The sequence below is a fragment of the Chiloscyllium plagiosum genome, chromosome 24 (assembly GCF_004010195.1).
Source record: "Chiloscyllium plagiosum isolate BGI_BamShark_2017 chromosome 24, ASM401019v2, whole genome shotgun sequence".
Classification (NCBI taxonomy): domain Eukaryota; kingdom Metazoa; phylum Chordata; class Chondrichthyes; order Orectolobiformes; family Hemiscylliidae; genus Chiloscyllium; species Chiloscyllium plagiosum.
In genome coordinates this window covers 6,506,304-6,522,346 of record NC_057733.1, presented here as the reverse complement: position 1 = coordinate 6,522,346, position 16,043 = coordinate 6,506,304, and the positions used below count along the sequence as shown (strand labels likewise).

At 45.4% G+C, this 16,043-nt stretch overlaps 1 protein-coding gene across 2 annotated transcripts in view; it reads left to right on the top strand.

Moving 5' to 3' along the window:
• Positions 1-16,043, top strand: part of LOC122562005 (caskin-2-like) — a 278,200-nt gene that overhangs the window by 229,081 nt on the left and 33,076 nt on the right. For both annotated transcript variants that reach the window (XM_043714379.1, XM_043714381.1), the window contains 3 exons: positions 2,039-2,156; positions 10,346-10,555; positions 15,671-15,789. In XM_043714379.1, the coding sequence (XP_043570314.1) occupies positions 2,039-2,156; positions 10,346-10,555; positions 15,671-15,789 (447 nt within the window). The remainder of the gene's footprint in view (positions 1-2,038; positions 2,157-10,345; positions 10,556-15,670; positions 15,790-16,043) is intronic.

Sequence of the window (16,043 nt, the reverse complement as noted above, 5' to 3'; positions counted from 1 at the left end):
TCCCCTTAGAATCCCCTGGGCCTTTATTTCATCTATTTATTTGCTAGTTGCAGCTAAAGCTCAGTTGGCTGCACAGCTATTTGCAATGCAGTGCGATATCAACCGTATGGGTTTGATTCCCACACCAATTGAGATTACCATGAAGGGCTCTCCCACTCGGCCTCTCCCCTTGCCTGAGGCAGGCTGACCCTGTGGTTAAACCATCACCACCATTTCTGTCTCTGATGACAGAACATCGTATGGTCTTCCGAGACCATGGTGACTGTTACCTTTACCTGAAGATCTCTGTGTTTGAAAAATATCTTGTTTTTCTCACCCAGTGGCTATATAAAAACTTTGTACAGACCATGGTTGAATGGACTGAGCACCCTTCACTGAAAGGACATGCTGTCCTTCGACAGGGTGTGACAGTGTTTTCTGTCATCACAGAAAAGCATGTGCTCAACACTTCTTCAGACAATCCAAATCCATAACGCAGCATTCCAACAGCTCTCAGCTCCTGCTCATAGACAAACCAGGAAGATTTATGGTATCCAACAATATGGTGACCAAAGGCAATAGGAGCCCTGCTGTGTCTATTATAGTGAATACTGCCCCTGTGTATACAATATAGAATAGTGGTATCTGTACATTATGTAATCTCTGTGTATGTTATAGAAAATAGCAGTCACTGTACCTATCGTCAAGCATAGCTGTCCCTGTGTATAACATGGAGCCTGGCAGCCTTTGTTTTTTAAAAAAATTCTCCCACGAGGTGTGGGCATTGCTGACTGGCCAGCATTTATTGTCCATCCCTAGCTGCTCCTTGAGATCGTGGTGGTGAGCTGGCTTCTTGAACCACTGCAGTCGGGAACCACCTTAGGGAGGACAATTCCTGGATTTTGATCCGGTGACACTGAAGGAATGGTGATATATTTCCAAGTCAGGATGGTGAGTGGCTTCATGGGGAACTTGAGGAGCTGGTGTTCCCATGTAGCTGCTGCCCTTGTATTTCTAAATGGAAGTGGTTGTGTGATGGGAAGGATCTTTGGCGAATTTCTGCAGTGCATCTTGAGCTACTGAGCATCATTGTTGGAGGGAGTGAAAGTTTATGGATGTGGTGCCATTCAAGCAGTTGCTTTTGTCCTGGATCATGTCAAGCTTCTTCTGTTGGAGTATACATGTGAGGAGTATTCCATCACACTGTGCTCTGCCTTGTGCTTTGCCGATGGCGGACAGGTTTTGGGCAGTCGGGAAGTGGGTCACTCACTGCAGTACTCCTAGCCTCTGACCTGCTCTTGTTGCAATTATATAGTAAGTCCAGTTCAGTTTGTGGTCAATGGTAGCCCCCAGGAGATTCAGTGATGGCTAACACTATGGAACGTCAAGGAGCAGTGTTTAGATGATCTCTTATCGGTGATGGTCATTGTGTGGCATGAATGTTACGTGCCACTTGTTAGCCCAGACACTATAATAGAGAATGGCAGCCCCTCTGTGTACAATAACGAATATCAGGTGCACATGATTCTGCAGAGCTGTTGTGGATGGGGGAGAAAGTTGGGCAAAAAGAAAATGCACAACAGCCATGCAGGTTAAATGACAAATTTGGACGACAGAAAACGTGTTCAATTCTTCCAGTCCTTTGAATTCCTGGCGATATGCCCCAGTTGCTGACAGTCACAAAATAATGGACAGTCTTCAGACTAGATTTCATATTCAGCTGAGAAACAATTCGGATTCCTGATGTCTGAAATTTTATCAGTTTTGGTTTCAAACTACTTTGCTGAGAGAGCATTAGAGAGTGCTGCTGTCAACTCCACAGTCTAACTCTTACTGACCTGAGAAAGAGGGCCAGGGCTACGTCCTTGTAACTACTCGAGACTTCTAGAAGAAATATACTCGAAGAAACACACCCATTACCTCAGTCCATAGTATGTCTATCGGTGCTGTGGTTTGATTATATTCCTGTAGCTAACAGAGACAGAATAGAGCCGTGAAATCCTGTTGATAGTGATGTGTGTGTTTGGTCATTTTATAAATCACTGCCTTCCTGCGACAGGTCCTGGAACAACACGCTGATGGCCGCTGGAAGGGACACATTCATGACAGCCAGAAAGGCACGGACCGTGTTGGCTACTTCCCCCCATCCATTGTTGAGGTGATCAGCAGGAGATCAGGTCAGTGATCATCACACACAGGGTAGTGGACATAAGCAACTCTCATCCCCTAGAGGCTGTGGATACTGACGGGTCAACTCTGCGGATGAGATTTTTGTTGATTAGATTTGATTCCCTACAGTATGGAAACAGGCCCTTCAGCCCAACAAGTCCACACCAATCCTCTGAAGAGTAACCCATCCAGACCCATTCCCCATACCCTATATTTACCCCTGACTTGGCAATTTAGCATGGCCAATTCACCTGACCTGCACATCTTTGGACTGTGTGAGGAAACCGGAGCACCCAGAGGAAACCCACGCAGACACGGGGAGAGTGTGCAAACTCCACACGGGGAGAGTGTGCAAACTCCACACAGGGAGAGTGTGCAAACTCCACACAGGCAGTCGCCCGAGGCTGGAATCGAACCTGGGTTCCTGGCGCTGTGAGGCAGCAGTGCTAACCACTGAGCCACCATGAAACTGAAGAATATAGGGCAGGGGCAGGCAATCGTGTTTGAAGTCAGATCAGGCACAGGCTTCTGGGGCTGTATGGCCACCTCCTGTTCCTAATGTTTCTTATGAGACTCCAGACAATCTAAAGTTGAGTAGGTGAGACACAATGTTGGGACAAAACTGGTTAAAACCAACAAAGTAATACTTACAAATGGTCATACTGATCCCCATTTTGAAGTGTATGGGTCAAATGGGACCAGTATGGGTTTTTTTCACCAGTTTAATGGTCTCTTCTGGGATGAAGATAGATGCTGTACGTGTGGCCCTGTGTTGGTCTTACTCACCTCAATGTGATACTTCAGTGTTCAAAGGGAAGGTGTTGTCTTGCACCTTTTCCTTAATGGGAAGACTAGCCTGGAGGTTTGCATGCATTATTTTGAGCCCCAACCCCCTCCCTGCATTCTGAAGATGATGACCATCACATCATGTTTGCTGGCTGCCCTCTAGATCCTCAACAAATTGAAATTCTTCAAAGAAAGAGGAAAGAATTGCATTCCCATAGCACCTTTAATGGCCTCAGGGTTTCTCGGTGGGCTTTACAACACATGAAATACATTTGAAGTGTGGCCACTGTTGTGATACAAGCTCCCGCAAACAGGAGTGAGATAAATGACCAGATCATCTATTTCATAAAAGTTGGCTCAAGGATATATATTGGCAAGGACACCAAGGAGATCTCTTTCTAGAGAGGGAATCCTAAGGAACAGGACGTACATGTATTTGAAAAGGTAAGGGCTGATTAGGGATAGTCAACATGTCTTTGTCTGTGGGAAATCATTTCTCACAATCTTGACTGAGTTTTTTGAAGAAGTAACAAAGAGAATTGATGAGGGCAGAGCGATAGACGTGATCTATATGGACTTCAGTAAGGTGTTCGACAAGGTTCCCCATGGGAGACTGATTAGCAAGGTTAGATCTGCTTGGAATACAGGGAGAACCAGCCATTTGGATACAGAACTGGCTCAAAGATAGAAGACAGAGGGAGCTGGTGGAGGGTGGTTTTTCAGACTGGAGGCCTGTGACCAGTGGAGTGCCACAAGGATCGGTGCTGGGTGCACTGCTTTTCGTCATTGACTTATACACTTAATGGTAAGGTCCTAGGGAGTGTTGCTCAACAAAAAGACATTGGCATGCAGGTTCATAGCTGTTTGAAAGTGGAGTCGCAGGTAGATAGGATAGTGAAGAAGGCATTTGGTATGCTTTCCTTTATTGGTCAGAGTATTGAGTACAGGAGTTGGGAGGTCATGTTGCGGCTGTACAGGACATTGGTTAGGCCTCTGTTGGAATATTGCGTGCAATTCTGGCCTCCTTCCTATCGGAAAGATGTTGTGAAACTTGAAAGGGTTCAGAAAAGATTTGCAAGCATGTTCCCAGGGCTGGAAGATTTGAGCTATAGGGAAAGGCTAAATAGGCTGGAGCTGTTTTCCCTGGAGGGTTGGAGGCTGAGGGGTGACCTTATAGAAACTTTTAAAATCATGAGGGGTATGGATAGGGTAAATAGACATAGTCCAGAACTGGAGGACATAGGTTTAGGGTGAGAGGGGAAAGATATAAAAGGGACCCAAGGGGCAACTTTTTCATGCAGAGGGTGGTGCGTGTATGGAATGGGCTGCCAGCTGAAGTGGTGGGGGCTGGTACAATTGCAACATTTAATAGGCATCTGGATGGGTATATGAATAGGAAGAGTTTGGAGAGATATGGGTCAGGTACTGGCAGGTGGGACTAGATTGGGTTGGGATATCTGGACGGCATGGACAGGTTGGACAGAAGGGTTTCTTTCTGTGCTGTACATCTCTATGATTCTAAGTAGTGTTGTGGGATCTTTTACATTCACCTGACAGAGCAAATGGTTTATTAACTCATCCTTAAAAAAAATGGCACCTCTAACAATGCTGCACTCATTCAACACTGCACTCCTTCAATACTCCACTGAAATGTCAGCCTAGGTGTATGCCTTAGATTCTGATGCTAGTCTTGAACATGAAACCTTTTGACTTGAAGGTTAAGGATCCTCAGTGAGACAAATCTAGTCCTGTCCATGATGCCTAGATAGTTACTGTCAGCATAAAGATAAAACCAATCCTTACCTTAGATATGCCTTAAATTTACTTCCTCATGCTTTCTGACAGAAAAAAAGCAGTGATCAGCCAATTCAAACTCAAGCCTGCCCTGTCCTCATTGTGTGCTTGGCTGAATGCTTACTAAAAACATGAGCTGAAATGGGATTCTGTCTTGACAAGTGATCTGATTAACTGCTTGATTGACATCTGTGGGTGGTCATCATCAGTTGTTCACCGCGTCACACACCATTGAAACACATCCTTTGCTCCAACCAGTCCATGCCGAACATAATCCCAAACTCGACCAATCCACCTGCCTGCTCCTGGCCCATATCCCTCCAAACCTTTCCTAGTCATGTACCGACCCAAATTTCTTCTAAACATTGTAATTGTAGCCATTCACCATTTCCTCAGGAAGTTCATTCCATATTCAAACCACCTTCTGTACATTTTGTGATTTTTTTTTTCAATGTCTTGATCATTCAGACAAGATTAAGAGCTGTGACCTGTTTGTAGCCTCTGTTACTGCGACTTTAATGGTCTGTCTAACACAATGATATTTCTGAATGGATTTATTTTCTGTCACCAGTTCCCCACCTGCCCCAGTTATCTGCTCATTGCTTACGTAAATTGTGCATATTGGGTGAATGGGCATAGAACGGGCACGAGTTATCATTGACTTGGAATGGAGTTACAAGACACCATTGGGAGAAATGGGCAAGACCTTTTGAAATTCCTGTCCAAAAGGTATCAGAATCGAGAGCATGGTTCATCACACCACTGAGTGGGCACTCCATGAGAAGCTGACCTGACTCTGTGGAAATTTCACAGAGGAGCTGCCAGGTCGGGGTGCAGGGTGTCAGCCCGCTCCCTTGCCTATGTTGGGAAATCCTAGAATCAGTCCTGCCTGTTAGTTCTAAAAGGCATAAGGTTCATCCCAACTCTGGGAAAATCAACTACAGCTCCTTGCTGAGTTCATAAGGAGAGTTCTGTTTCTGATCTGGGTGGATGCCTTGGATGCTACCTGACCTGCTGTGTTTTTCCAGCACCACACTCTCATGCTGTGATGGCATGTCAGACATGGCCTGTCCATGCACATAGTGAACCCAAGACCCCCTAGGTAATAGGGTGTAGGTTTGCTCGCTGAGCTGTAGGTTTGATATCCAGACATTTCATTACCTGCCTAGGTAGCATCATCAGTGGCGACCTCCAAGTGAAGCGAAGCTGTTGTCTCCTGCTTTCTATTTATATGTTTGTCCTGGATGGGGTTTCTGGGGTTTGTGGTGATGTCATTTCCTGTTCGTTTTCTGAGGGGTTGATAGATGGTATCTAGATCTATGTGTTTGTTTATGGCGTTGTGGTTGGAGTGCCAGGCCTCTGGGAATTCTCTGGCATGTCTTTGCTTAGCCTGTCCCAGGATAGATGTGTTGTCCCAGTCGAATTGGTGTTTTTTTTTCAACGGTGTGTAGGGCTACAAGGGAGAGAGGGTCGTGCCTTTTTGTGGCTAGCTGGTGTTCGTGTATCCTGGTGGCTAACTTTCTTCCTGTTTGTCCTACGGAGTGTTTGTGGCAATCCTTGCATGGAATTTTGTAGATGACGTTGGTTTTGTCCATGGGTTGTACTGGGTCTTTTAAGTTTGTTAGTTTGTGTGTTACTAGGATTCATGTCATTTCTGAGACTTCTTTGATGTATGGTAAGGTGGTTAGGGTTTCTGGCTGTGTTTGGTCTGCTTGTTGTGGTTTGTTCCTGAGGAATCTGCGCGCTGTATTTTTTGAGTATCCGTTCTTCTTGAATACGTTGTATAGGTGGTTCTCCTCTGTTTTCCGAAGTTCGCCTGTGCTGCAGTGTGTGATGGCTCGTTGGAATAGTGCTCTGATACAGCTCTGTTTGTGTGTGTTGGGATGGCTGCTGGTGTAGTTAAGTATTTGGTCAGTGTTTGTCGGTTTTCTGTATACGCAGGTTTGTAGTTCTCCGTTGTCCTTTCTTTCGACTGTGACGCCCAGGAATGCGAGTTTGGTGTCGGTTTCTTCCTCCTTGGTGTACTTTATGCCTGTGAGGGTTTTGTTGATGGTGTTAAATGTCTCTTCTATTTTGTTTCGTTTTGTGATGACAAAGGTGTCATCTACGTAGCGGACCCAGATTTTTGGTTTGATGGTTGGTAGGGCTGTTTGTTCTAGTCTTTGCATTACCGCTTCTGCTATGAATCCTGATCGCGGAGATCCCATGGTATGCTGTTGGTTTGTTTGTAGATTATGCTGTTGAAGGTGAAGTGGGTGGTGAGGCATAGGTCCTCTAGCTTCATGATGTTTTCGTTGGTAATGTGATTGATGGTGGTTGGGGTGTGTGTGATGGTCTCTTCTAAAAGTGTGGTACCCCCGAGGTAATGCTGCAAGGATCTGGACCGTCAGGAGAAGAGGAGAAAAATCATTGCGCAAGTCTAAAAAAAAACTTAATGATTCTGGTGTATTGAAGCGAACAGGAAAGGTTTGCCCTACAGGGGGTCTTTGTGACCTTGTTAACTAGAAAGGATGGTTAATCCACATGGATTATAAACTGTAGGTCTGAATGGGAAGGAACTAAACAGGAAGAGGTTTGGAATTCTTCTCCTAATGGGATGTAGCAGTCATTGGGATTCAGCACAGTAAAAACATTGACTCAATGAATTCTAGAAAATAGAAGCAGATAGGAAAAGGCTGTTGATAAGGTGAGGTTTTACAATTGAACATTTGAATTGGTAAGGTTTGGGGCCACAGGAAATCTTGTGTATTAATGGGTGGGGCCATTCTGTTGGACTCTATATTTTGGAAATGAATTCAAAGGGTTAAAATGTTCTACAAGCTTGAATAGGAAGAATTTTGGTCTATTCACCATAGCAGACAAGGCCACAGGCCAAGAACTGGGAAGTGGGATTAGTAAAGTTAGAGCTTGATGATGGGCATAGACATAAAGGGCTGAAGGGTCTCCATTTGTGCTGTAATACTCTACGACTTGTACTTGGATATTACACGTAGGATTAGATTACATTACAGTGTGGAAACAGGCCCTTCGGCCCAACAAGTCCACACCGACCCGCCGAACCGTAACCCACCCAATACCCCTACATTTACCCCTTACCTAACACTACGGGCAATTTAGCATGGCCAATTCACCTGACCTGCACATCTTTGGACTGTGGGAGGAAACACACGCAGACGCGGGGAGAACGTGCAAACTCCACACAGTCAGTCACCTGAGGCGGGAATTGAACCCGGGTCTCTGGCGCTGTGAGGCAGCAGTGCTAACCACTGTGCCACCGTGCCGCCCACTTTAAACAGGATGTAAACAGGAGTTGGGAACCCAGTGGATAGAAGAGTGTGCGGAGATTACTTGAAAATTACAAAATTGTTAAAGGGCTAGGCAGGATGGATGCAGAAATGATGTCTTTCCAGGCTCAGGGATCTCGAACCTGGAGACAGTTTCTTCGCTCAAAGAGTGGTGAGTCTTTGGAATTCTGTCTCCCTTTCAGCTGAGTGAGAGTAAATGCTGGCTGATCAGCATGTGGACACACTGACATCTGGTTCCACAGCTACTGCCACACACACACTCCACACAGTAGCAAGAAAAATTCCAGGGAATAGAACTACATTAGAGACTCAATTATTTGAGTATGTTTGAGACCGGGATCAACAGATTTCTGGATATTAATGACGTCAAGGGATATGGCATTGAGGAAGTACAGGAAAATGGCATTGAGGTTGGTAATCAGCCATGATCAATATGGGCGGATCAGGCTTGAAGGATCGAATGGATTACTCCTGCTTCTGTGTCTCTATCCAGACAATTAGAAGGTGCATCATGCAGAGCGACAAAGGCAGGACTTTGGGAACCAAGCATTAGTCCTGTATTCATCGCGTCTGTTGAGGTGCTAAAATAGAAATACTGGGGACAAGGGTTAAAAAAACTTTACAAAACAAATAGAATAGGATATAATAAAATTAAATAAAACAGGTCTACACTTAGTAGATTTAGTTGGACCCTGACCTAGTATTAGTTAATCCACTGATGAATCAAACAATTTAACTCTCTTCAAAGGTCTGGTTGTGAAGTAGTAAACTCCAGGTACTAAATATCAATTAAGAAGTGCTCAGTGGTGACTGTGTTTCCAAGGGAACTGCACTCAGTGAGGTCAGTGGAGCATGTTGCTGTGTGAGCATTGCCCTGCCTATAGCCCATGAGAAGTAATGGAGCCCTTTACCCCAGTGGGTCACTGACAAAAAGAATGAGATGCCATGGGAAAGGGAGCCAGGTGGAACAGGACAATGAAGTGTCCTTTTCAGGTTGGAAAATGTTTGCATTTCTAGTCAGGCATGAATCTGGAGGTAAATACTTTCCTGCTAAGCTAAGACCTTGCACATTGCGTGTGTGCTATAAGATTCGCCTCAAAGCATTAACAGTAAACTTGATGATTACATGTCACTGAGCTAATGGACTGGGAAGAATGATGACAAGGGTGGGAATGTCTTTGATTTTCCACCCCCCTCATTCTCTTTCCCTTCTCTCCTACCCACCTCTGCTGAGAGTTAGGTGAAAGTTAAGGAAGATTCTCCTGCAGTTTACTGCCTTACATTTCAGATTATTCTTACTTGATATTTTCTGAACTGGAAGAGCCCACCTTGCTTTATCTGGCTGAACCCAGAGCTCTTTAAGTGAAAGAATGTCAAAGGCAAATGAATTTTTTTGTGGGTGTTGGAAATCTGATGTGGACAAGAAATGTTAGAAACCCTCACAGGTGCATGAGGAAATGGGATAGATGCTTCAAACCACTAACCTGTCATCAAATATTACAAACATAACATGTTTTAAGCCATTACAAAAGCAGCAAAAGTGGGAGAGGCAGTATCCTTTGCATAACCCACCTGAAGAGGCTCTGAAAAGGTGACGCTTTGTGAAGTGCAGGATAGGTACAGCTGAGGGACACTGTGATTGGAGAGGCAGAGAATTGGGTCAGGTCAAAAGCTTTCACCTGTGAATGAGGAATCGTGGGATTGAAGAGTGTCAACACGTGTGGAGAACTGAGTAAAATATGAAGGTCTTATTGGAAGTCAGAGGACCTGCTCGTGGGTCTGCTCCACTGGTCAAAGTGGTCATCAACAGGTCCAGACAGCAGAGGTGAAGGGGGCCATAGTTCCCTGCGTCCAGGGTTACATTAGCGCCTAGGTGTCCTTGGAGAGGTAGTATGTGGTTCCCACCAACACACTTGATCCCTTGAAAGAGAGGTGGGCACTGTGGGCGTTTGGAATCTCTTATTGCTCGTTCTGAATGCATTTTAATTTAGTTCTCCTCCCTCTCCTCCTGCCTTTCCCTCATCTTTGTTGCCATAGCACCTCCAGCTGACAGGCTTGTATGTAAATTGAAGAATTGGAAACACGGGTGATGTAATGGTGGTGGGTAACATGTAGGAAGTTACACAGGTGATAGAGGCCTAAAGCACAAAAAAGGCCCTTCAGCCCCTCCAGTCTGTGCTGATCAGAAGCAATTGTTAACCATTCGAATCCCTTTTTCAAGGGGGATTTGGTGATGGGAATAAAGCGGTTTAGTTGTGTGTGAATGCACTTGTGAATATAAAGGAGACAAGTCACTTGTTGTGTCCCTGCAGGCACCCTCACTCGCCATGCCTCAGTGCCTCCCCATCAGCGCCAGGGCTTCTCCAAGAGCCAGCAGAATTCCTTGACCACGTCACAAACAGACGATGCTTACCAGCTCTACCAACAGATGTACTCGCAGACACTGCCCGCCCATCGCACCTTCAACCATCCTAGTTACAGCCGCAACAATCACAACACAGAGAATAACGAGATGTGTGCAGGTAAATCAGTATTCGAGATGATGGCAGGTGCTGTGCGACTGTGTTTTCCCAGTGAAATGGTAGTCCCTGTGGAAGAATAGGGAGAGAGTACATTCTCTGCGTCTGATTCCACACAATGCCAGGGGTCGCTTTCAGAGATTGTGTGCATCTAGTGTGAGGTATTGCTACCCCCAGCTGAAACTTTAACTGGGTATGTTCACCTTTTTTTATCAACAGAGAAACACCTGAGTGGCCTCTTACCCCAACTCACTGAATATTCCCCAGAGGCTCAGACTCTGGTAATGGAGTTTATATCGTCAGCACGCTCACAGCAAGAGTGAATATTTCCGCAATTATTTTCAGGTTGTCAGTTTTTTGATAACCTTGTGAGACGATATTTGGGTTTACTTTGAGAAATCTTGGAGAAGGATATTATCTAAGAATGTTGCCTACCACCTCATTGCCTCGTGAACCGTTTAGAACATAGAACATACAGCGCAGTACAGGCCCTTTGGCCCTCGATGTTGCGCCGATCCAAGCCCACCTAACCTACACTAGCCCACTATCCTCCATATGCCTATCCAATGCCCGTTTAAATGCCCATAAAGAGGGAGAGTCCACCACTGCTACTGGCAGGGCATTCCATGAACTCACGACTCGCTGAGTAAAGAATCTACCCCTAACATTTGTCCTGTACCTACCAGCCCTTAATTTAAAGCTATGCCCCCTCGTAATACCCGCCTCCATACGCGGGAAAAGGTTCACACTGTCATCCCTATCTAACCCCCTAATCATCTTGTACACCTCAATCAAGTCACCTCTAAACCTTCTTTTCTCTAGTGAAAACAGCCCCAAGTGCCTCAGTCTTTCCTCGTACGATTTTCCTTCCATACCAGGCAACATCCTGGTAAACCTCCTCTGCACCCGTTCCAGTGCCTCCACATCCTTCCTATAGTATGGCGACCAAAACTGCACACAATATTCCAGATGCGGCCGCACCAGAGTTTTATACAACTGCATCATGACCTCAGGACTCCGGAACTCAATTCCTCTACCAATAAAAGCCAGTACGCCATATGCCTTCATCACCGCACTATTTACCTGGGTGGAAACTTTCGGAGATCTGTGTACATGGACACCAAGATCCCTCTGCTCATCCACACTACCAAGTATCCGACCATTAGCCCAGTACCCCGTCTTTTTGTTACTCTTACCAAAGTGAATCACCTCACACTTAGCTACATTGAACTCCATTTGCCACCTTTCTGCCCAGTTGTGCAGCTTATCTATATCCCGCTGTAACCTGCCAATTCCTTCCTCACTGTCAACAACTCCACCGACTTTCGTATCATCCGCAAACTTGCTCACCCAACCTTCTAGCCCCTCCTCCAGGTCATTTATAAAAATGACAAACAGCAATGGTCCCAAAACAGATCCTTGTGGAACACCGCTAGTAACTGCAAGATATAAGTGATACTAGAGGTACCTCAGTACCGGTAGTTAGCAAGGCCGAGGAAGGAATGGCAATGAGACACAGTCATGACTTTAATACAAATGAGGAATGCCATTAGCTCAACATCACACATCCATCCTGTGGATAGACTGAAATTATTTCAGAACCTTCTCACGTAAGACCCCCTCTGGTAGATTGTATGTTATTGTTCAAAGATTTGGTCACCTCCTTATCTCATGATATGACTTTCTATCCAACAAACTTCGGTTGCATTCCTCTGAAGCACCTTGGAAAGTTGTACAATACTAACAACACCTACTTGAATGAAATACAGCACCTTTCAACTCATAAAACGTCCAAGACACATCATAGTATCTTACTTTGAAAGAAGCTGACTCTCCGCCAAAAGAGATGATGAGAAGATTTGTAACTCAGGTTGAAGTTCTGGATGTAGGTTTGCTCGCTGAGCTGGAAGGTTCGTTTTCGGACGTTTCGTCATCATACTAGGTAACATCATCAGTGAGCCTCCGGATGAAGCACAGGTGGCATGACCTGCTTTCTATTAGGCTTCCTTGGGTTGGTGATGTCATTTCCTGTTCTTTTTCGCGAGGGGTGGTAAATGGGATCCAAGTCAATGTGTTTGTTGAGAGTGTTCTGGTTGGAATGCCATGCTTCTGGGAATTCTCGTTCGTGTCTCTGTTTGGCTTGTCCTAGGAGGGATATGTTGTCCCAGTTGAAGTTGTGTCCTTCCTCATCTGTATGTAAGGATACTAGTGAGAGAGGGTCATGTCTTTTTTTGGCTAGTTGATGTTCATGTATCCTGGTGGCTAGTTTTCTGCCTGTTTGTCCAATGTAGTGTTTGTTACAGTTCTTGCAAGGTATTTTGTAAATGACATTATTTTTGCTTGTTGTCTGTATAGGGTCTTTCAAGTTCATTAGCTGCTGTTTTAGTGTGTTGGTGGGTTTGTGGGCTACCATGATGCCAAGGGGTCTGAGTAGTCTGGCAGTCATTTCTGAGATGTCTTTGATGTAGGGGAGAGTGGCTAGGGTTTCTGGATGCATTTTGTCTGCTTGTTGGGGTTTGTTGCTGAGAAATCTGCACACTGTGTCCATTGGGTACCCACTGTTTTTGAATACACTGTATATATGGTTTTCCTCTGCTCTGCGTAGTTCCTCTGCTGCAGTGTGTGGTGGCTTGTTGAAATAATGAAAATAATGCAAAGAATCCTAGCTACCAGGATATATGAACATCAACTAGCCACAAAAAGACATGCCCCACGATCACTAGTCTCCTCACATACGATGAGGAAGGACACCACTTCGACTGGGACAACACGTCCATCCTAGGACAAGCCAAACAGAGACATGCACGAGAATTCCTAGAAGCTTGGCATTCCAACCAGAAATCTGTCAACAAACACATTGACTTGGATCCCATTTACCACACTCTGAGAAAAAGAACGGGAAATTACATCACTACAGGAAATGACATCACCGACCCAAGGAAACCTAAACACACAAATAGAACGCGGGCCATGCCACCAGTTACTGATGACGTTACGTAGTATGGTGATGAAACGTCTGAAAATGAACCTTCCAGCTCAGTGAGCAAACCTACATCCACACAGCCAGAGGTTTGGCCAATGGGATGGGTTTTAATTAGCAGAGAGAAGTAGAGACACAGAGAAGTTTCAGGTGGGAATTCCAGCGATTAACACAGTATGTGCTTGAAGGTAAGATGCCAAGAGAGTGGAGGAACATGGAGTGGTCAGAGAGGATGAAGATAACGAGGCACATCACCCACCAAGCTCCCCTTCCTGCTCTCCTGCGTGTGCAACGCAATGGAAAATGATGCAATCCAATCTTTACAATTCTGACAGAAGGTTCCAGAACCCCTGTAGATAGTCAGCTCAATTGATTAAATGAGTCGCATATAGTTCATTATAATGCCAACAGTGCAGGTTTAATTCCCATGCCAGCTGAGGTTGACTTGGGACCTATTTCCTTGCCTACCCCACGTGTGTGGAGTGATACTCCTCAAACTATATAACTAATTATCTCAAACACTCAGACATATTTTTCTGTCTCTTGGGATGGCTATCTAACTATGTATCCTGGTCCAACTGCTCTCAAATAATGCAAATCCTTGGTCATGAGAACAGTCAGATAACTTCCAGTCTCCTGTTTCCGCTGGGACAACACGGATGGATTCCTCAGCCACACTTCCTTTGTTTATTTTAAATGTATTGAACTTTATTTCATTCTCTTGCATCTTATTCTATGTTCTGTTTGCATCTCTCAATTCTCCCAATTACCTTTTGTGATCTTATACTGGGCTGTCTCTCTGCCTGTCAAAAGAGTAAATCATCAAAGTGGCTTTGTAGGTGTCGTTGCTGTGAGGACGGTACAGACAGGAAATGTTAGGCTCCATTGCCAGTCTGCACTGTACAGGGCAGCCATGTGATTGACAATCCATCCACTCCCGCAACATCCACTTACCTCCACCACCAACGCTCAGTAGCATCAGTGTATGCCATCTACAAGATGCACTGCATCAATTCACCTAATTTTCTTCAATAGCACCTTCCAAACTTGCTATCCATACCATCTTCGAAGGTCAAGGGCAGCAGATACATGGGAACACCACCATTTGCAAGTTCCCCTCCATGCCACTCACCATTCTGAATTGGAAATTTAAAAAAAACTGGGTCAAAATCCTGGAATTCCCTCCCTAAGTGGGATTTAGTTAACCTGATGCCAGCTGCAGCCCTTGTCCTCCCAGCGTCTCATCCATCATGATTACTTGCTGCTTCTGTTTTAAGCAAAAACTGATCCCTGACATTTTCACATCACCCATCTTCATGTGCTTGGTGTTGTCATGCTGAGTAACTATTGCCACCAAGTAGCTAGTTCCATACCTGCAAATAATCGCAGTGTTTTTATAGGGTGGGAGGAACAATGAACTGAGAAACACCAAGGTACATGATAGAGGTGGTTAGCCAGGGATGAACGATGAGCCAGTGGGAGGCGGGTGATCTAAATGGTTGCCGTGGGGAGAGATGAGACCAAGACTGAGGCACATAGGGAAGGAATTACACACTGACAGCCGAAAACAAGGCTACTGCTGGTGAATTGAAAGAACAGGATAATGCACAGCAACAGCAACGTGAATTAATATGACATCTTCAAGGGGGAGCAATATCACCAGGTGCTTTACAGTGGTGAAACCAGACAAAATAGTGATTAAAGAAGACATCTCCATTTTTAAATGTCCAGGATGTTCCAAGGTGCCCCATATCCACTGAGTTTTTTCCAACGTGCAATCTTGCTGGTTTTGAAGAGCAATGAGGTGACCAATTTTCACAAAGCAAGATTCCACAAACAGGATGATTCAGCAGTCCATCTCTCTTAGACGTAGCTTGGTGGAGGGATATTGACCAGGATACTGTCACATCACCTTTTAAAGCCTCCTAAGAGAGCTGACAGGAGCTGTGTATTTCTCTCCGCAGTGTGGAACCACAATTCACATCTCAGGGGTAGAGCTTGGATTCATGCTGAAACAGGAGACAGAGGGACATTGTAAAGGAATGGTTGCAGTGTGTTTGATCTCACATACCGACAGCCTCTTAGCAGTACCTCTCCTCATTCAATGCCATGTGTCACATTATCCTCTTCTTCTGCAGGTGACAGGAACAGTGTGGGCAGTACCGGCAGTGTGGGCAGCATTCGGAGTGCTGGTAGTGGGCAAAGTACAGAGAGTGGTAATGGACACACCGCTACCATAGGCTTGGAGAATGGCAAGGTATGAGAGCACAGCCTACTCACTGGAGCCAGCCTCAACATTGCCCGACAGTGATGTACTTCCAGCTAACAGATGGGAAACAGCAAAAGGCTATTGGGACCTTCAAGCCTGCCCCTTCTTTGTAGATTGCCACCTCATCACTGGGCACTTGGTCTACCTGTGGGCCTCAGTGAGTTTCCTGAACCTCCTAGTGTTCCAAATTCCTCACCCCTCCCCCCCCCCCCCCCCCCCCCCATACACCTCTCCAAACCCTA